The sequence below is a fragment of the Colobus angolensis genome, unplaced genomic scaffold (genome assembly GCF_000951035.1).
Source record: "Colobus angolensis palliatus isolate OR3802 unplaced genomic scaffold, Cang.pa_1.0 Scaffold55, whole genome shotgun sequence".
Taxonomy (NCBI): domain Eukaryota; kingdom Metazoa; phylum Chordata; class Mammalia; order Primates; family Cercopithecidae; genus Colobus; species Colobus angolensis.
This window is the reverse complement of record NW_012119043.1, coordinates 7,518,797-7,540,650: the sequence shown is the minus strand read 5'-3', so window position 1 is coordinate 7,540,650 and position 21,854 is coordinate 7,518,797. Positions and strand designations below refer to the sequence as shown.

At 47.6% G+C, this 21,854-nt stretch overlaps 1 protein-coding gene across 2 annotated transcripts in view; it reads right to left on the bottom strand.

The window, feature by feature from the left end:
- Positions 1-19,428, bottom strand: part of CLEC16A (C-type lectin domain family 16, member A) — a 233,890-nt gene extending 214,462 nt beyond the window's left edge. The window contains exons 1-3 of one of the 2 annotated variants that reach the window (XM_011961400.1): positions 19,119-19,428; positions 5,676-5,804; positions 1,037-1,170 (exon numbers count right to left, since the gene is read on the bottom strand). In XM_011961400.1, coding sequence (XP_011816790.1) covers positions 1,037-1,170; positions 5,676-5,804; positions 19,119-19,198 — 343 coding nt within the window. In that variant the 5' untranslated portion in view covers positions 19,199-19,428. The remainder of the gene's footprint in view (positions 1-1,036; positions 1,171-5,675; positions 5,805-19,118) is intronic. The other variant, XM_011961399.1, reaches the window with a different exon arrangement.
- Positions 19,429-21,854: the final 2,426 nt, after the last annotated feature.

Here is a 21,854-nt window from a genome sequence, read left to right as displayed (position 1 = left end):
TTCAGAGTCACACACTCACTAGCTGGGCGGAGGGACTGAAGCAGGAGGGTTGGTACCAATGCCCACACCTCTGCCTGCCCTCTGGCCGAGGTTCCTTGTCCTGCTTCTTCCAGTGCTTATTCCATTGGCTGATGATTCAGTGACCCCAACTCTTTAACAGCAAGTTATAAAGAAGTGCAAACACCGCCAGCACCATCAGCAGAGGGGAACCCACTCATAGTACCCACCACACAGAAACAAATACAGGGTTAGGGACTGAACTGTGTCCCCCTCAGGTTCCTACGTTGAAGCTCTAACCCCCTATGTGACTGTATTTGAAGAAAGGGCCTTTGGGGAGGTAATTAAGGTTAATGAGGTCATAAGGGTGGGGGCTCTCATCCAATAGGACCGGTGTCCCCATAGAAGGAGAAAGAGACACGAGCAAGCACCCTCTCCATCTCTCTGCACTCACACACAGATGAAAGGCCATGTACAGCAAGAGGGTGGCCGTCTGCAAGCCAGGAAGAGAGCCCTCACCAGAAACCGACCCTGATGGCAACCTGATCTTGAACTATTTTTGGTTGGAGACGAGGTCCTGCTCTGTCACCCAGGCTGGAGTGCAGTGGCACAATCACGGCTCACTGCAGCCTCAATTTCCTTGACTTAAGCAATCTCCCTGCCTCAGCCTCCTGAGTAGCTGGGACTACAGGTGCACACCACCACGCCCAGCTAATTTTTATGGTTTTTTGTAGAGATGGGGTTTCACCTTGTTGTCCAGGCTGTTCTCAAACTCCTGAGCTCAAGTGATCTGCCCACCTTGACCTCCTAAGGTGCCGGGGTTACAGGGATGAGACACCATGCCTGGGCAATCTTGGACTTCTATCCTCCAGAACAGTGAGAAAACAAATCTCTATTGTTTAACCCATTCAGTCTACGGTACTTTGTTAGGATAGCCCGAGCAGACTAATATACTCAGTAAGCACACAGAAAACCATGCTAAACTTCACCCTGCTAGATGCCCAGCAGTACAGAGGCAAATACCAAGGAATGTCCTTACAAAGTGAGGTCTCGTGACTGATATTCTCAAAGAGGATGTTCAAGGTCTGCAGCAGCTGAACGCACACATAACGGCCTGACTTTTGCCGCAAGATGTTCAAGAAGAAAACAAACATATTCTTCTCCAGGAAGAAGCTGGGGAGAGAATGGAAAAGCGTCAATGGTTGGCTTCCACGTGTGGAAAATGGAAATTATTATCTGGTTTCATTCACAACACAAGTATTAGATTCACCCCTCTACTCCAAGATACCTGCACAGATCATGCCACCCATTGTCACCTGCCACAACTGGAATTCACAGCAAAGGAATTAGATAATTCTGAGTATTAAATGAATTTTAGCCCTGGGCACAGGGGCTCATGCCTGTAATCCCAGTACTTTGGGAAGCTGAGGCAGGAGAACTGCTTGAGGCCAGTTCAAGACCCAGCCTGGGCAAAATAACGAGACCCCTGCCTCTACAGAAAAGAAAAAAAAAAAAAAAATCAGGTGGTGGTGCTCGCCTGAAGCCCCAGCTACTCAGGAGGTTGAGGTGGGAGGATCGCTTGAGCCCAGGAGTTCAAGCCTGCAGTGAGCTGTGATCAGGCCACTGCACGCCAGCCTGGGTGACAGAGCCAAAAACAAAAAAGTTCCCAAAAAGCTTTACCCCTACAGCTTTCTTCCCCTTAACCACCAGCTTAATCATGAGAAACCCACGAGACAAACTCAGATTGGGGGACATTCCACAGGAGACCTGGCCAGCTTTCTCAAAACTTTCAGGATCGTAAAAACAACAGAAGACTAAAAAAGAGTCACGGAACAGAGGAAGCCGGGGAGATATGACAACCAAATGTACTGTGGTTTTCAAACTGTCAAGTTCTAGGGGAAAATAACTAGAAAGAAATACACAGGTACTGATGTGGTGGAGAAACCCTACTAACCCAACCCAAGTCTGCTTCTGCCTTTCTCCTCGTGGATAGGATACTTGTCTGTCCGCAGCCTAGCGGCACTTGCTTCTGCGGGTACACGCTGGCTCTGTTAGTCTTGGAAAGGAAACAGACCATCCAGTGCTTTTCTTTAAAGGACGAGAATGACGTTTCTAGTTATGTGTTCTCTGTACTCAAGCTAACACCACATCATCTTGCATCTGGGACACCTGGAAGAAATGAGGTGTGCCTGCGGGTTGACTCAGTTGTGGGTGCCTCTCTGTCCTTGTCTGGCATCTCCACAGTGGTGAGGTCATGGGCCTGGAACTTACGCAGTGCTGCCTGATTCTTTCTGAATCCATGAACAGGTAAATGAATAAATTTAAATGGCCTAAAAAAGACCCTTACAATCTTCTCCAACTCGGAGGCCCATCTCCCTGTAAATGCCATCCATGTTGACCTCGAGTATTTCCGTTATGTGGCCTATTTTGTCCACCTTCGGTTCAAGTTGCATACATCAGTGACTCCTAAGGGTCACCAGCAAACTCACTGCCGCACTGTGACCAACTTGGGAGCTTGTTAAAGTGCCTGTACCTAGATCTTGCCCCAGGGATGGACTCAGGAGGTCTAGCATAAAATCCATGAACCCAGATTTTTAAAAACTTCATAGGGGAGTGGGCAACTCGTTGGAAAAACAGGGTGATTGCAGGATTGGAGCATCTTATAGTACCAGGAAGTAGTAAGTGCTCAAAAATCAAAAGGAACAGAGCATGTCAAGGGGACACAATAACCAGCCTGCAAGAGCTCCTAATAGCCAAAGCTGAAACAACTTGAGCAACAAAATAACAACATATTGAATTACACTGAATTATAGACCAAAGTATAAATAAATATCCATGAGTCCATATTAATATAAGCAAATGACAGCATAAATAAATGAGAGAGAAGAGATGAACCTTCCATGCAGAAGAATTTCAAATAATATATGTAGATAGATACTGCCCCCTTCTAGAAGGTAGACCTTAACCCCCACCCCCTCATCATGAAAAGGTGGGGTAGAGTTGGTGACTCTCTTCTAAAGAACAGTGTGGGGAAAGGAGAAAAGAGTAGTTTTATAGTAGAGAAACCTGGCAGACAGCACCTTAACCAGGTGATAAAGGTAACATCACCAGGATGTCATGTGGACATTGTGAGTGCCCTGCGATAATGGCATGAGAAGGGCACTTTACCCCTACAGCTTACTTCCCCTTAACCGCCAGTTTAATCATGAGAAAAACATGATTTCCCCCAAACCCAGATTGGGGGACATTGCACAGGAGACCTGGTCAGCATTTCTCAAAACTTTCAGGGTCGTAAAAACAATAGAAGACTAAAAAAGAGTCATGGAACAGAGCAGACTGGGGAGATATGACAACCAAATATTCTGCAGGAACACGGATGGGACCCTAGGACAGAAAGAGGATACTAATGAAAAGCTGGCAAAATCCAAATGGGGGCTGAAGTTGACTCAATAATACTGTACCAAGGTCAGTTTCTTAGTTTTGCCCAGTGTACCCTAGTAATGTAAGATACTTACAATGGGAACTTTCTGTACTATCTTTGCAACTTTTTTATAAATCTAAAATTACTCCAAAATTTTAAAATGCAATAAAAACAAAATTTTCTTAGGGACTTTGTTGGATACCTGTTTAAGAATCATGGGGACTCCAAGAGCTCAGCAGCTGTTCTAAGATGACAGATGGACTAAGAAAGTCCATTCTAGGCAGGGTGCAGTAGCTCACGCCTGTAATCCCAGCACACTGGGAGGCTGAGGAGGGAGAATCGTTCGAGCCCAGGGGTTTGAGACCAGCCTGGGCAACAGAGCAAGACCCTGTCTCTAAAAAAAAAAATAAGTCCATTCCAGTCAAGCGGGGGCACAGTTTCTAATCTTTAACCCAAGGGTCTTTCTCATTTCCAACAAGATATTTAAAAAAAAAAAAAAAAATTCCGGCTGGGCATGGTGGCTCATGCCTGTAATCCCAGCACTTTGGGAGCCTGAGGTGGGTGGATCACCTGAGGTCAGGAGTTTGAGACCAGCCTGGCCAACCTGGCAAAACACCGTCTCTACTAAAAATACAAAAATTAGCCCCACATGGTGGTGGGTGCCTGTAATTCCAACTACTCAGGAGGCTGAGGCAGGAGAACTGCTTGAACCTGGGAGGCAGTGGTTGCAGTGAGCTGGGATGGCGCCACTGTACTCCAGCCTGGACAACACATCAAGACTCCATGTCAAAAAACAAAACAAAATTCCCCATGTATCCTTAAAGGAAGTTAGTTCCGCGTATAAACACAACTTCATTGCTCACATGTTTTGCTTTGGAGATCATAGTCAGCGTTTACAGGTTTGCATTTTCAAGAGTTTGCATCTCCACAAGTAGCTTTATTGGATAACCTTACTAATGAAAATATAAACCTATCTCGAACCTATATTCAAGAACTTGCTCAGTGCTGCCTAATTCTGTCTGAATCCATGAAAGGGTAATATCCTTCTTCCTAGGATATCTAACGAGAAGCCAGGTTAAAAATAGAACACCTTTACTTTTCCAAAATGAGTTTTAAAAGTGGCCTCAATATTTATAATACACACACACATCCATGTTTGGTGGTTGTCATAACCCAGTCCCAAATCCTTCTGCACTAAGACATCAAGGCAGATCTATTAGGGAGGCAGTTCACAGTTAACAGCACTTGCTTTTTCTGTGTGTGTGACGTGGTCTCACTCTGTCACCCAGGCTGGAGTGCAGTGGCAAGATCATGGCTCACTGCAGCCTGGACCTCCTGAGCTCAGGCAATCCTCCCACCTCAACCTTATGAGTAGCTGGGACCAGAGGCACACACAATCATGCATGACTAAATTTTAAATTATACATAGAGACAGGGTCTCCCTATGTTGTCCAGGCTGTTCTCGGACTCCTGGGCTCAAGCGATCCGCCTGCCTCAGGCTCCCAAAACACTGGGATTACAGGTGTGAGCCACTGCGCCTGGCAGCCCTTGCTTTTTAACTGTCCATTGAGGCACCTCTGGCTTTATCATCTGCTATCATTTATTCCAGTACCAGGCACTGGACAAAGAGAACTTTTTCTCTCTCCTTTAAAGGTAAAGAAACTGTGGCTTAGGGAGATGAAGAGCCTGGCTGAGGACTGCTCACCTAGGACGTAGGAGAGTTGGGGGAACCCCTCACAGATTCTGGGTGTGTGTCACCTTTCCACCGCTTATCAGCTATGTCACCTTGAGCAAAAAGGGGGACACCAACTGGGCCTCTACCACGGGGTGGGTGGGAGACTTAGCTGGACTGTCTCATCAGGAGCTCAGCCCTGTGCCTGGTCATCAGTAAACATGGTAACTGGGAGCCCTGAGTGACTCCCCCAGGGCACGAGCCTTCTGTTCATGTCAAATCTAACCACGAGACATGTTCTCCTTCCTTTGGGAAAATAATCAGACACAACCTGGAGGAAAATTACCCACGACATTTTCAGGTTTTCTAGAGACACTCATTTCCATAACTTCCCCATTTTTGGCTTGGATTTCTTTACTGTTTCAAGGGCACTTTTTTTTTTTTTACAGCTAGACAGAGATAGATATCTGGGCAAGATCAAATTAGCGTCAAATCCTGACATCATCTGGAATGACTCATGGTATACATTTAGAAAAACATTCAAAGAAGAATAATCAAAAAACAGCAATCATTAGAAACCCTTACTCAAACACAGAGCTGTCATTCTGATCTCCCCAGATCAGGATCTCGGTGATGGAGCGGATGGTCTCCACTAGCAGGTTCCGGTTCTGTTCTGTGACTGTGGTGTTTTTCGTCAAAACGTGGTAGAGATACCTGAGAGAAATGAGAGAAAAGGAAATGAAAGGTTACCAACTGAAATGCAAGCCAAGTTCAATGACCATTAGCAATATTTTGGAGACAATACAGCAATGCTTTCTCAGGTTTGGGTAATGCAATTTCTCATTCAGATTAGATGTAACTCACAACCCAAGAAAAATAGCAGACAAAGCTTTGAAGGGTTAAACCAAGGACACACCAACCCAGACTGAGACAAGAAAATCGTCAAACCTTTGAAGTCAGCTACTCTCAAACTGCAGTGTGCAAGAGAATCACCTGGAGAACTGAATCAAGTGGGGGCTCCTGGGGCTCCCTGGGAGATTCAGATTCAGCAGGACCGACAGAAGAGCAAGTAGCCACCTGTTTCACATGTTCACTGTGATGCTGATGCCTTCAGAGCAAGTGGGGACATACAGCTCAGGGTGGATGCCTAACACAGGACCTGCTGCCAGGCTAATGAGGTTTAGAGAGATGGAGCCACAGCTTAGGAAGGCTGGGTCCCAGAGCAGTTCCTGGGACAAAATTCACATGCAATTCCCGTTGGAATGCTCACAGTCCCTCTCAAGTGCAGTGTGCCCATCAGAACTTATGGCTCAAATGATCTGCGGGGTTTGCAGGCCAAGGGCAGTGGTCTTATTTGCTGAGAACAGACTGTTAAATTCACTGAGTTAAATGGACTGGCTGGGAGCAGTGGCTCATGCCTGTAATCCCAGCACTTTGGGAGGCCGAGGTGGGTGGATCACCTGAGGTCAGGAGTTCGAGACCAGCCGGCCAACATGGTGAAACCCCGTCTCTACTAAAAATACAAAAATTAGCTGGACGTGGTGGCGGAAGTCTGTAATCCCAGCTATTCCAGAAGCTGAGGCAGGGAGAATTGCTTGAACCTGGGAGGTGGAGGTTGTAGTGAGCCGAGATTACGCCATTGCACTCCAGCCTGGGTGACACAGCAAGACTCTAAACAAACAAACAAACAAACAAACAAACAAATGGGCTGGAGAGGCTATGGTGCTATACTTCATCTATCCAAACAGGCCTCAATGCCAGGTGCTGGAGCAGAGACAGGTAGACACCATCCAGTCCTCACGGCCTCTTTACTGGTGGGAGAGATCAAAAGAATCACCAAGGCCAGTCCTGAGCAGTGCAAGGACTAGAAGTCTGGCTGGACACCCTGGGAGTGCCACCAGGCACAGCTTTTAAGATGGCTTCTCCAGGGCCCACAGCCCCACGTAACTTCACCTGTCAAGGGAGCTAAGGCTTGAGAAGGAAAAGCAGACACCAAGAAGCAGCAACTCAGGAAAAGTCCCCTCCCCTGATTTCTTTGATGGCCAACTTCAGTTTACAGGGCTGGGGGGTCTGGTGAGAGCAAGGAAGGAAAGGGCTAGATAGGACTGTCCCATTTACAATCTCTAAAAACAGGTAAGAGATAAAGAGAAAGCAGCTTGAAGATGAAACAATAAAGAACAATGTGCTATTTAAAGATGCTAGGGTTTATTTATTAACACTTACTATTACGCTTTAAAGACCTAGTATAATCAAGCATTTAATTAATTTATTAATTACAAATTGCATGTAATTTTTAATATGCAGTAATTAGAAGAGCCTTCAAAAAACACAAATCCTCAACCATTCGTACCCAAATCTACCAACAAGGATGCAGGTGGCGGCATGGGCCCAGTTTCCCTCTGTAATTAGGTAAATCAAACAGCACTTGAACCACCCCGGGATGAATCATTGGAGGACCGGCTCCCAAATCTACATCTTCATCTTCCCTCAAGTGCATCTTCCCCAAGAATTTCAAAAAGCAGAGTTTTCCAAATTGCAGTTCCCAGGCATCTTGCATCAGAATCACCTTTGTAAGTTGTTCCAGAGCCACTGAATTGGACTTTTGGTGCAGGGCCCCAATCTCACTTAAGTTTGACAGTCACCATACCACTCCAGCTGTGGCCATCAGTGACAGTCCCCACGCAGGCCCCCATGTGGCCGACACCTTGCCAGTGACAAGCATTGTTGGCAATGTGGGGGAAGGGCAGATCCTCCCTCCTCTCTTCTGGGCACATCTATTAGCATCACACATCATACTTCTGGTCCATGGGAGGTGGTGGCTTAGGTGAGTGGGTCTGTTCTGAAGATCCCCAACAAGGACAAGACATTTTAAATTCTTTAGGACCACATGACCTCAACTGATGGGGCTTTCTGCTTAGAATGCCCTTGCTGTCCTTGTCAACCAGCAAACTCTTACTTATATTTCAAAACCCAGCTCGGGCCTCTCTTGGTAAAGCTTTCCCTATGCCCCCTCCCAGGCGGATTTATTTGTTCCCTCCTCACTGGCACCTCTGTACCCACACATATTTGCTACTGCACAGCCCACCCTCATTTGCAAAGATCTGCCTCCCTTACTAGACCTGAGTTCCTCAAGGTCAGCACCATCACCTTATTCATCTTGGTGACCCCAGTATACTCCAAACATCTGATACACAGCAGGTGTTCAATAAATGCTGAATGGGGCAGGGGATGGTCTTTGTGAACATAACTTAGATCAAAGCATACACGACTGAACATAGCCAGGGATCCAAATGCCAGACACGGCAAGAGACAGTGCAGAGCTATGGTGAAGAGGTCAGGAAGTAGAGAAAGTCTGGCACTTCCTGAGAGGCACTAGATTACATGGTTAATTACAAACACTGGTATAATTAGAACATATGGTGAATCACAGACACTGGAATGCCTGGGTCTGAGCACACCTCCATCACTTATTAGCTGGGTGAACCTGAGCAAGTTACTTTTTCTCTGTGCACCTCAGTTATCTCACCTGTAAAATGTAAACAGCAGTGGTACCTAAATACTTTAGTACCTACCTATTTTGGTGGTGGTGGGAGATAACAGATAACTAACTTGGCAGTTACCATGTATGATACAAGTGCTAGTTATTGTTATTGTTGCCCTCATTAAATAATTTCTTCAGAAAAAAGTCCTAGTAACTACCAGAAGGCCCTTACAGGCAGAGAGGGCAGAGCAGTAAGTCCTGAAAAGAAGATTCTAGGAACCCCCACGTGCCTGGTTCTCTGCGAGGGCTTCATGTGACCTACAGACTCACAGTAACCTGAAGATGTGCACACTGTTGCCACCGCACAGGCCAAGACAGCATGTGAGGTTTGGGGATGTTCAGTAGCTCGCCCACAGCCCTGTGGCCCGGAAGCAGGGTCTGAGAATTCCGTTTGTTTCTTGGCCGCTCAGTATTTGGCGTTCTTTGCCCTGGTCGGTGGCGCCATCTGCTGGGTATATGGCGATGTTGCATGGGGGCTTTCCTGCACTAACCAAGCTGGGTGCCCGTTCATATATGTTTTTGGACTGTTTGAATGTCTTCTTTTGTGAGATGCCTGTGCAAGACTTTTGCCTATTTTTAAAATGAGGCTGTGTGGCTTTTTCTTGCTTGTTTTGCTGGGTTCTTTATATACTCTGACCACAAATCCTTTACTGGAGATACATATTGCAAACACTTTCTCTGATGGTGGCTTACCTTTTCGCTCTCTTTATACTGGTCTTTGGATGAGCAGAAGTTCTTAATTTTAATGTAGTTCAATTTATCAATCTTTTCCTTGGATGGTGTTTCTTGTATCAAGCTTAAGAGGTTCTTACCTACCCCAAGGTTATAGGGAAATGCTGTTTTCTTCTAACAAAGTTATTGTTTTACTCTTCACATTTTGACTTTGAGTACATCTGGAACTGATTTCTGTGTATGATATGAGGTACTGGCCAAAATTAATTTTTTCTATATGGAAATCTACTCGACTCAGCACCATTTACAGAAAAGGCCCTCACTTCTCTAGTGCACTCCGGCGCCACCACTGTCATTAATCAGGTGACCACCTGTGTGGGTCTCGTTCTGGATACTCCAGTATCATTGATCTATTTGTCTATCCTCGCATCAAGACCACACTGTATGATTACTGCAGTTTTACAGTAAACCTTGCCATGTGGTAATTAAGTCCTCCAACTTCTTTCCTTCTGTTTTTCAATATTATATTGGTTATTCTTGGACCTTTCAATTTCCATATACATTTAAAAATCACCTTCTTCATTTCCACAAAAATACCTGCTAAAATTTCCTTAGACTTGCCCTACACCTATGGCTAAATTTGGAGAGAACTGACATATTTACAAGAGTGTAACATTCTGATATTTACAGCATTTCTTTCCACGTTTACTTGACAGGAGTCTTGCAGATCTTTTGTTAGATTTGTTCCCAGGTAGTTGATATTTTTTTAATGCTATTGTAAATGATATTGTTTGAAATATTCACTTTCCAAATGTCTTTTGCTGGTATATGGAAATACCCACTAGATTTCTAGATTTCAAGCTCCAAAGCTCAATGGGGGTTACACCTTCACCTTGCTCGTCTTTCTGTCCCACAATGCCCTAGCACACTGTTTTACACAACATTTGAGGAAGAGATTCTCAATATACATTCGCTTGAATGTAATAGGGGAAAAGGCTGAATGGATTAAGATTTAATGTTTTAATGCTCTATCTAATTCCAGGGCTTTGGAAGATCAGGTAATTCAACCACCTCAGAGAGATAAACATTTTAATAACTTTTTGTTGTTGTTGTCATTTTTTGAGGAGTCTCTCTCTGTCACCAGGCTGGAGTGCAGTGGTGTGATCTTGGCTCACTGCAGCCTCCACCTCCTAGGCTCAAATGATTCTCCTGCCTCAGCTTCCCAGGTAGCTGGGATTACAGGGGCAGGCCACCACGCCCAACTACTTTTAGTAGAGATGCGGTTTAGCCATGTTGGCCAGGCTGATCTTGAACTTCAGACCTCAAGTGATCTGCCTACCTCGGCTTCCCAAAGTGCTGGGATTACAGGCGTGAGCCAGCCCACCTGGCCCATTTTAATAACCTTCTGATTCTAAACGTAACATTCACTTTAAAGAGGCCAGAAACTTTGACAACAATGAAAGAGAAATGACAACCATGGTGCCTAGAGATGACTCTGCTGCTGGACTTGTGATCTCTTTCCTTGGGTCTTTTTCTTTACTACGGATACTGACATAGTTGAGGTCATGTTGCATTATCCATTTCCATGCCAATCTTTTTTCACACCTCAGCTAAAACAAAGGCACTTTTTTTGGTTATTGACAACTGTTTGCAAATATCTGCAATGGCTACACAGTATGCCATTGAAAGGACAAGCACAGTAGCAACCCTTTCCAAGGGCATTAAGATTCCTAATTGTTTGAGTGATAACAATGTTGCTATGACCATCTTTGTGTGCAAAGCTGTGTCCTTATCTCAGAAAAGTTTCAAAAGACAGAAGAATTACCTTGCTACTTTTTTTGTTTGTTTGTTTTTTATTTTTATTTTTATTTTTTTTTTTTGAGACGGAGTCTCGCTCTGTCACCCAGGCTGGAGTGCAGTGGCTGGATCTCAGTTCACTGCAAGCTCCGCCTCCTGGGTTTACGCCATTCTCCTGCCTCAGCCTCCCGGGTAGCTGGGACTACAGGCGCCCACCACCTCGCCCAGCGAGTTTTTTGTATTTTTTAGTAGAGACAGGGTTTCACCGTGTTAGCCAGGATGATCTCGATCTCCTGACCTCATGATCCGCCCGCCTCGGCCTCCCAAAGTGCTGGGATTACAGGCTTGAGCTACCACGCCTGGCCCACCTTGCTACTTAATGGCAGCAAATTAAAATGTTTCTCTTACAAGGATAACCACTGTTACAATGATAATGTTTTTTCTCAAACTATGTATCCACCTCAGTAAAACAGCTGAAGCTTCCTATTACTGCCAGTCTCTGAGTGCTTCGTTTAATCCCGGAAACAATCGACCCTTTGGGGATGATGCTCTGGGAGCTGAGGCACTTGCCCAGGGCCCTGGTGCAGCACAGGAGGTGCCTAGGTTAGAACCAGGCAGGCTGAACTCCAGACCCCATGATTGTAACCCTTCTAGGACTACAAAAACGCAAACAATGAAGTAAGCAACAATTATATTGGCCAAGAATTTGCATGAGGTTATGAATGCCTAACATACAAAAAATAATAATAATACAGAAAATAAATTTTAAAAACACCAAATAGATAAACCAAAAAGCATGAAAATATTATCAGATCTTACAGAAAGTCGTTATAAAGTCCTCTTACTCCCATTTGTCCGGAAAAGAGCCAGCGTTCTCATATTCCCAACAGGAGCTCTGCAGATGCAGTCTCAATATCCGAGCTTTGCCCGTTAGCTAACTCTCCACTGACAGATGAGCTTCAGAGTTTGAAATGCTGGAGAAGAGAAACTGCAACCAACACACTCGAGGTGCATCACCAAGGATGATGGACGTAAACAAATCCCGCCTCAAGAGCCTCTGCTTTCTCAAGAGAGTCACTGATTTCACAAGTCAAACCACCGCAGTTAATAAAGCCCCACCCCTTCAAAAATTAGGAATTCAGTCCATTGCAGAGACAGAAATACTAAGTCCAAGTTCATTTCAGTGACAGCATTTTCTGCAAGTGTTATGCCTTGTATCATAATATGGTATTATTAGGATGCTCCTCTTTCAAGATTTTGAAACGTATATTTGCAAGCTGGGGCGTGAGAAAGGATGAGCAGAATGATGGGAGGTCTGGGGGTTAGAAATTTACCCCCCAGTGTCCACACAGCTCCAAATAACAATGTCTCAGGTGCGGTACAGGGATGGGGGACACAGAGCCTGTGTCTGTCTGGCCTTTCCAGCACTCGGGCAGAGGCACTGCAGACGTTCCCCAGCGTGTCCCACTCTGTGCCCTGAAAACCACCATCTGGTCAGAGTTCAGCCTTCTGGCCAGCAGGACGAGGAGAAGCTTCAGGCAGGGTGGAATCAGCTGGAGGATGAGAGAAGGTGTTCACAGGCGGTGCTTCCCCTGGTGAATCATCCCCCAAAGATGTCAAACAGGGCCGGCGAGTGAGGCTGGACCGGGGATGTGTAGGGTGTAGGCAGGGCTTTTAGCCCTAGAGAAAGTCACGGCTCTGGCACAGGTGCCGTGACCAAAACTGGGAAGAACAAGCAGTTGTTGGGAAAAAGACTGGCCTTTTCTGAAAACAGAGGTCTGCCTCTCGTTCATCCTGTGACAAATATTTGTTGATTGCTTACTATCTGCCAGGTCCTGTGCTGGCACCACACAGTACCCAGCTGAACAAGCCATATAGGCTTTCATGATGCTTATGTTCAAATTGGGAGAAAATAACAAAAAGATATGTAACAAAGGAAGACAAGGTCTGAACCCCAGCCAGCTTCCTGAGGGCCCAACTCAAGGCTGGGATGAAAGTTTTAAAAACGTAAAGCTACCAGCCAAGCCGATCTTTGGCGATGAGAACTATATAATAATGTGTTAACTGGGTGGGACAGTGTGAACAGGCACAAGAGAAGTTAGAGAAGACAGCAAAACTCTTGTTGGCTGAGGTCACCAGGGCAATTTTTAGGGAAGAAATGGCATTTTCGGGATAGAACTAGGGATTTGGATGGGCAGGAAGAAAAGAGCAGAGCAGCTCAAGCGGGCAAGCGAGGTGTGTGTGTGAGTGGACCACCAACGGGAGATACGCCTGGATGACAGCAGCTGCTCCTATAACTCCCCAGGGGACGGCAGCAGCGCCCCGCCCCGCCCCACCATGTGGCCGCTCACCTCCCGTCTGCCCCTCCTCCAATCCATTCTGCCAGCTTCGCCAGACCACAGCCTTTCTGTGGTTAAAAAACCTTCAGTGGTTCCCTCCTGTTCTCACTCGTAGTCTGAATTCCTTAAGGTGATTTACAAGGCCCCAGGGGAACTGGCCTCTGGAGAGTCTCCCAAGTATGGCCGTGAGCTTGGGTCCTCACCTCCCCTTGGCCCAGTGAACACGCCCCTGCTGAACCACCTCAGCTCTGCCGATGCGTACTGCTCCCCTTGCCCCACTAGGCTTTCTCAACTGCCTTTTCCTCTGCCTCAAACATCCTTCCTTTCACCTGACACCCCGCTGCCTGATAACAACCACTACCTCGTAGGTCTCCATTTAAACAGCATCTGTCTACCAAGGATGTTCCTGGCTCCCTGTGCTCCCAAACTAGATGGCGGGAACAGAGTCTGCAGCACCCTGAAGGCCTGGAAGAACTTAGACATGACACAGTGGGTGCCTAGGACCCGTAATGTGTGACATGGTGAAGATGATATTTTAAGAAAATCAAAGGCCGGACGCGGTGGCTCACGCCTGTAATCCCAGCACTTTGGGAGGCTGAGGTGTGTGGATCCTGAGGTCAGGAAATCGAGATCATCCTGGCTAACATGGTGAAATCCCGACTCAACTAAAAATACAAAAAAATTAGCCAGGCGTGGTGGTGGGCGCCTGTCGTCCCAGCTACTCGGGAGGCTGAGGCAGGAGAACAGCGTGAACCCGGGAGGCAGAGCTTGCAGTGAGCCGAGATCGCGCCACAGCACTCAAGCCTGGGCGACAGATCAAGATTCCGTCTCACAAAAGAAAAAAAAAGAAAATCAACACAGCAATATTGTACCCCAAGCTCTCTAACACTGTCAGTGCCACCTTAGCCAAAACTTCAATACACCAAGAGTAGGTGTGCATCTCTCAACCTGCCATGGATCCATTCCCCGCCTTCTTTGGGCAGTGTCCCCTGATTCTCCCATGGGAAACCACCCTTTTCTCTCATTCTCTTCCACTAGCTTGAGTGGAGCTCATCCCACTCTTGCTCCAGGGAAGGGAATATGAGTGAGGAATGGCCAATCACAGCCCCTCTATACCTTTGGCCAGAGTGACAGCTCAGGGGTGGCATGAGACCTCATTGGTCCAGAGATACTCAATTCTGGACTTCTGCTGGCAATATTAAGAAAAGAAGCTCTCTCTTTTCCCCCAGGACTGCTAAGCTGATACGATGTAAGCCTGCAGCCTGCCTGAAAACGACACCAACAGGAAAAAGGTACAGCTGAGAGGTGGAAAGAGGCCGATTTCTGATGGCTCCAAACACCTGGATTCAGCCATGGTTTAGCTGGGACAGACCATTCAGTGACGGGAGCTATTCAATCCATTTGGGGCTTAAGGCAATTCTAGCTGGGTTTCTGTCACTTGGAACCAAAAATCTTGACCCCCACACAAAGGGGACCAGAATGAAGGCCACAAGACAAAAACAACCAAGTTCTACCAGCTGTACACTTGCAGTCCCTGGTAAAGATGATGCTTCAGTAGCAATCAAATGATTCCATCACTCAGGCTTCTGCTTGGTGGTGGACATTTGTCAGTCAATGTCACAACCTTGCCACTAATCTGGACAACAAACCATCCATGGTGTGTAGCAAATAACCTCTTGACTACTTCAATCTACCTGAGCCAAATCACTAACTCAGTTCAGTAGACAAAGACCACAGGTATAGAGTTTTCTCCCATTTAGCAAAAGTAAAACCCTAACAGGAAAATTCCTTTCCAGTTTGCAAGCTGGGAGCATTACAGAGAATAATGAAGCTAAAAACAGTTTCCAGCTCTCTGTGTTATCTTCCCAATCTTTCTGTAAATCTCAAACTGTTCTAAAAAAGTAAAGTCTAGGCCAGGTGCAGTGGCTCACGCCTGTAATCCCAGCACTTTGGGAGGTCGAGGCGGGCAGAACACAAGGCCCAGAGATCAAGACCATCCTGGCTAACACAGTGACACCCCGTCTCTACTAAAAATACAAAAAAATTAGCCGGGTGTGCTGGCGGGCACCTATAGTCCCAGCTACCCAGGAGGCTGAGGCAGGAGAACGGCATGAACCCAGGAGTCGGGGCTTGCAGTGAGCCAAGATCGCGCCAATGTACTCCATTCCAGAGCGAGACTTCATCTCCAAAAAAAAAAAAAGAGGAGGGTTTCCAGATGCCTTGTGTGTTTAAATAAATAAATATATAAATTCTTTAAACTATCTTAAACTTTTCCTCTCCATCCATACCGCCCAGGTCAAGGCAAGAGTGTATTAGGAATTGTCACTTGTCACTGATAGGGTGACCAGTTTATACTAGTTTGTCTGGGACTTTCCCCAGTTTTAGCACTGAAAGTCCCATATCCTGGGAAACCCCTCAGCCCAGGCAAACCAGGACGGTTGGTCACCCGAAGTGTCAGATAAATCCCAAGCCCCTTCCTCCTTCCAGCCTTGTTTCCCACAGCTATCAGCCCCCACCTGGACATGCCACAAAACCCCCAGGGTCCTGGTCACAGTGTTCCGCCTCCCACACCTGCTGCCCACCGTGGTGGCTTCAGCTCGTTCTTGGAGAACCCGCGCTGGTGTTGCCTCCTCCAGAAAGCTCCCGAAAAGGGTTCTGGGCCCATGGCAATCCCACACTTGTCACACTGTACAGTCACTGGCTCTACGGCTGTCTCCCCCACCAGCCTGCAAACTTCCAAAGGGAATGAGCTGTTCTGTACCCAAGACCCAAGATGTTTACTAACAGAGCCAAATGCAGAGTGGCACAAGCCCCTGGGTGGGCACTGGCTGTTCACAGCACTCTTTTCCAAGTCCCTGGGGGATCTCCTAACCCCCTCACCAATACAAAAATCTCAGGTTCTTGCAGCTGTAATATGGATTCAGCTGATCTGCCTGATTCAGGGCAGGCAACTCGGGTTTCCAAAGAAGCATCCGATAGACATGTGATCTAAACAATGAACCCAGGCAGTTCCCAGCATACTGCAAAGGAACCAGAGACCGTTTACCATTCTCTGCTGGCTGGCAAAGATGCCCCATTGGCGATGAGACTCGGCCAAGTCAAAAGTGTCCTCAAACAGACTTATCGGGAAGTTTTACTCAGATCGACAGTATAATGAGCACAAGCTTGGGAGTCAAATCCTGCCTCTGCCACCCTTCGGCTGCTGACACCTTGGGGCAAGTCACTGAAGCCCCTTGAACCTTAGTTTCCACTTCTGTAAAATGGAAACAACAATGGCTCCTGTAACTCACAGACTTGTGAGGACAAATGGAAATAACACAGGAAGTCCTTAGCAAGTACCTGGTACAGAATAACGCATTCGATATAGTAATAAATTAAGGTAATTTAAAAGGGCTAGAGTTAAGCAGAGTTAGGTGAGAGCCTGCAGGTACCTGGATGCTGGCAGGAAGCCCAACCTCCTCTGGATAACTCCCCTCCCCTCCTCAGCCACCTCCGCCCACTCAATAAATTCCTGAAATCCTTCAACCACTCCCTTTCCAGGCCAGCTGCCCTCCCATCTAAGATCCCTGCCTCCCTACCCACCCCATCCTTGTCCTGGGCCTTTTTCCCCCCCTTGTCTTCTCTCACCACCTCCTGCTCTAAAAGCGCCCCTCACCACATACTGAACCCTTCTGCTCCCTACTCTTCAAGACTCACAAACGTTTTACTAAATGCTGCTCCATGCTAGAAAGGTCACAGCTGAGAACTGTGGCCCTGCCACTCCCCCTACTCCACTCCTGGGGACACATGAGAAGTCCCTATCTAATTCCCTCCCACCAATCCTTTCCACAGCCCCATCTCCCTTCCACTACTTCCCACCATATCCCTAACCCTATCCTCCTCCTTTCCCATTAGTAGTCTCAGGATCTCCCTCTTCAAGACTCACAAACGTTTTACTAAATGCTGCTCCATGCTAGAAAGGTCACAGCTGAGAACTGTGGCCCTGCCACTCCCCCTACTCCACTCCTGGGGACACATGAGAAGTCCCTATCTAATTCCCTCCCACCAATCCTTTCCACAGCCCCATCTCCCTTCCACTACTTCCCACCATATCCCTAACCCTATCCTCCTCCTTTCCCATTAGTAGTCTCAGGATCTCCCTCTTCAAGACTCACAAACGTTTTACTAAATGCTGCTCCATGCTAGAAAGGTCACAGCTGAGAACTGTGGCCCTGCCACTCCCCCTACTCCACTCCTGGGGACACATGAGAAGTCCCTATCTAATTCCCTCCCACCAATCCTTTCCACAGCCCCGTCTCCCTTCCACTACTTCCCACCATATCCCTAACCCTATCCTCCTCCTTTCCCATTAGTAGTCTCAGGATCTCCCTCTGGAAACCTGCCTATTTCTTGACACGGAAGGCTTGTCTACTCCCCTCTTCAGCATCCCCGCCATTTCCCTCCCGAAAGCCTTCCCCTTCACAGAGATCTCTATTTGTCATCATCCTCCACACCTGCCCCCAAATCCCAGGTCTTGGCCTGCATGCTCTTCACCTCTCCCCAATTCAACCATTCATTGTTCTACTCTTTAAGTAGGCAGAGAGCAGTACCAGATGCTGGGAATACAAGTGTGAGTAAACCAAGCAGTCTCTGAAGTGCCAGTTTAATAGGAGACAGAAAGTAAGTATAAATAAAAAATAAAGAATAATTGCAGAGAGTGGAGAAGCACTCAATGAAAGCAAGAGAAAGAAAGATGTGATGGATAGGAATTGGGATGGGGGGAGCATGTTAGGTAGGGTGGTCTGGGAAGGCCTTGCCGAGCTGATGATAAACACAGCTACCACTACTGGCCATCTGCAGATGGGGATCTGGAGGCTCAGAGAGGTGAAGTAATTTGCCCAAGGTCACACAGCCAGTAAGGGGTGGTGTCGGGATTTGAATGCAGGTGTGCCTGCAAAACCAGCCTCTTAACTTCTGTGCACTCCTGGTCCCAAGACCCTATTTGCCATTTGTTCTCCCCCAGAGCTGTAGAGTCATTCCCTTCTCAGAGGTCTCTAGTCTTCATCATCCTCCCCACTCGCCCCAAAATCCTGGGTCTCAGCGTGCATGCCCCCAGCTTAGACTCCCCTCGGAAAATAATCTGTTCTTTTATAATAATTAACGCCGTTTATTGAGCAATTGTACTCGTTCTGAGCTTAACGTTCATTCTCTTATCCAACCAACCCTCAACACAACGACAGGAAGCAGGTGCTGTCACTCTACCCATTTTACAAGTGGGGAACCTGAGGCCTAAATTCACATAGATAGATTAGGACCCAGATCTGCCCGGCTCCACGACCCAGACCATTGACCCCTAAGCTGTTCAGCTTAAGAAGCACCCCGCCAGGAAACTTGGTGGACACCGTCAAGAACAAAGTCTGTGTCCATAAACTGAAATCGCATCCTCTCGCTTTACAGGTGGGGATACTGAGACTCAGAAACTAAGCGACTAGTCCAAGGTCACACAGCCAAGAGCGACGGGGTCAGGGTTCGAACCCAGGCGCCCTGACTCCTGAGCCCTCGCTCTTAATCACCACACGGGCTTCCCCAGGCGCCCTTCGCCGCCGCCGCTCTCACGCCTCCTAGAGCCCGGACCCGGAACTCGGAGCCCCCGTCCCCCTGTCCAACCCCGCGGCCTCCCGCTACGCCCCCCACACTCACTTGAGGTGGTCCAAGGAGTGGATGTTGCGGGAAGACTTGCCATGGCCCCCGCCCACCCAGCTCCGCGAGCGGCCAAACATGTCGGCGGCCCCGACCCGTCTCTCGTCTCACGGTCTCATGCCCGACTAGCCGAGCGGCCCAGCACCAGCGGCGGCAGCACAAGCGGAGGATGCCGCGGCGGAGGTGGTGGAGGAACCACCAGCCGCCTTCCTCCCCGGCCCACAGCCCAGCACTGACATTCAGCCGGAACCGGCCGTTCGACCGCCGCGCTTTACGGCCGCCGCCGCGTGGGGTGCTGGGAAATACAGTTCATCCGCGAGGCCTTCGGCGACAGGACTCCGCGAACGGACTACAAGGCCCTGCGTGCATCGCGCAACCGCGGGCCTACGGCCATCCAGAAAAGGCCGGGCGGGAGGAGGAGCGACCCGGAGAATCGTCCCGGTGGGCGGGAATTGGAAGCTTTGGGCGCAGTACCGGAGAGGGAATCGGCGAAGGTGGGTCAAGGAAAGTCACCACATAGTAACAATTATTAGGGTTATAATAAGATTAAGAATAGTATTTGTCATGCGCGTCCGTGTGAAGAGACCACCAAACAGGCCGTGTGTGAGCAATAAAGCTTTTTTAGTCACCTGGGTGCAGGCGGGCTGAGTCCGAAAAGAGAGTCAGCGAAGGGAGATAAGGGTGGGGCCGTTTTATAGGATTTGGATAGGTAAAGGAAAATTACAGTCAAAGGGGGGTTGTTCTCTGGCGGGCAGGAGTGGGGGTCACAAGGTGTTTAGTGGGGGAGCTTTTTGAGCCAGGATGAGATAGGAAAAGGAATTTCACAAGATACTATCATCGCTTAAGGCAAGGACCGGCCATTTTCACTTCTTTTGTGGTGGAATGTCATCGGTTAAGGCGAGGCAGGGCGAGGCAGGGCATTTGCACTTCTTTTGTGATTCTTCAGTTACTTCAGGCCATCTGGGCGTAGACGTGCAAGTCACAGGGGATGCGATGGCTTGGCTTGGGCTCAGAGGCCTGACAGTATTGGATGGTGTATACTATGCAAAGCCGCTGTCCTGAGGGCTTTACATATTAAGGTATTTAATTTTCACAACCATCCTATGAGTTGGGTACTATTATCAAACCGATTTTATCATCAGGGAAACTGAGTCACAGAGAGGTTGACTTACCCAAGATCATGCAGTTAATAAGTGGCAAAACCAGGGTTCATATCCATGCCCGCACCCTTATTTTTGATTCCCTTTATAAACCAAAATGACACGAAATAGGTAACAACCTTATTTGTCCTGACAACCTTTTTCTTTGTCCACTTCAATTAAGTGTGTGTGTTGGAAAAGCCTGCAAGCAACAATGCACCAAACTGAAAATTTTGTACTGCCAGAGGATTCCTCTGGTCTTCACCCAGAATCCATGCTGTTTCCCAAAGTACCACGTTAAAGTGAAAAAGGAAACACCCAACTTTCTGCATGAGCCAGAATATATCTAATTTCTCCCCTGGATTAGAAGTAGTAAGTTCTATGTGGGCAAGACTCCTCAAGTTTACCATCCATTCATTCATTCAGTCACTTCTATATATCTTCCTTTTTAAAGGTCCGCTGTGTCCCATTAACTCTGCTCAAGAAAGAACTGAGCCAGAGGCCAATGTTCTCCCCAGTGCCTGGCACAAGGTTTGGCACATAGTAGGTGTTTAAAAAACAATGGTAGAGTGCATGAATTAGTAAGGGTTTGTTTCACCTTCAGCAGTTGGAGAAATGGATAAGAGTGGAGAGTTAATGGTTTGCCCTGTAATTCATATAAAGTGGGGCAAGACAGAGTCATGGAGAAAAAAAAAACAGGATGTGGCCTCCAAAGAAACACACCCAGGCTCAGAAATGTAGGCTCCCTGGGCTCGTATTTTTCATCTGTAAAAAGTACGCACATACACACTACACTGCCTTGCGTGCCTCCGATTAAGCAGTGCATGTAGAATACACCGCTCAGTGTGGCCTGAGATTTAAAGGTTTCTTGAACTGCTTTGGAAGGCGAGATCATGTTTTCCTGAAAGACATGCAATGGTTACCCAAGAGCAGGGGGAAACAGTGGGTGGGAGAGACTCACTTTTCTGTGTACTTCAAGGTTGTTTGAATGTTTAGCCATGTGTATTATTGCTTTTAAACATGATTTACGAAGTAAAAAGAAACAAAAAGCAATCTTATGGTTGAAGATCTGAACTACCTCGGAATCTATTCAGGTATTCCTTAACTCTAGGATGCAGGTTTCCTAGTGGGCAGGCCTTCCAGCAACCAGAGTTTGGAGAAACGAAGGGGACACTGGTTGATCACCATGAAAACTGGCGCTTTGGGAATGTCCAAGATTTTCAGGGCAACCGTCCGTCGCCCCTCCCCGACCCCGCCTCCTTTCAAAGGAGAAACGGAGTCCCAAAGACGCATGCAGCAAGGTGCAGCGGCAGCCCGGGTTTCCTTCGGCTTTTGAGGCCTTAGCATTATGTCTAGGTTTGAATTGTGTTCAATCTCTTTTCCCTCCCGATATTTGATATGCAGAGCGAATCTGATTTGAGATCTGAGCGCAGACCCGAACCAGAAAAGCAACACAGATGCGAGCGCCCCGAGGGGCGGAGCGAAGCGGTACCCGCCCCCTGGCGGCCCGGGCCAATCAGTGCGGGCGTCGAGCCGGCCAATGAGCGTATGCAGGGGCCGGCCGGCGAACCAGCTAGGGGCCGCTCGGGAGGCGGAG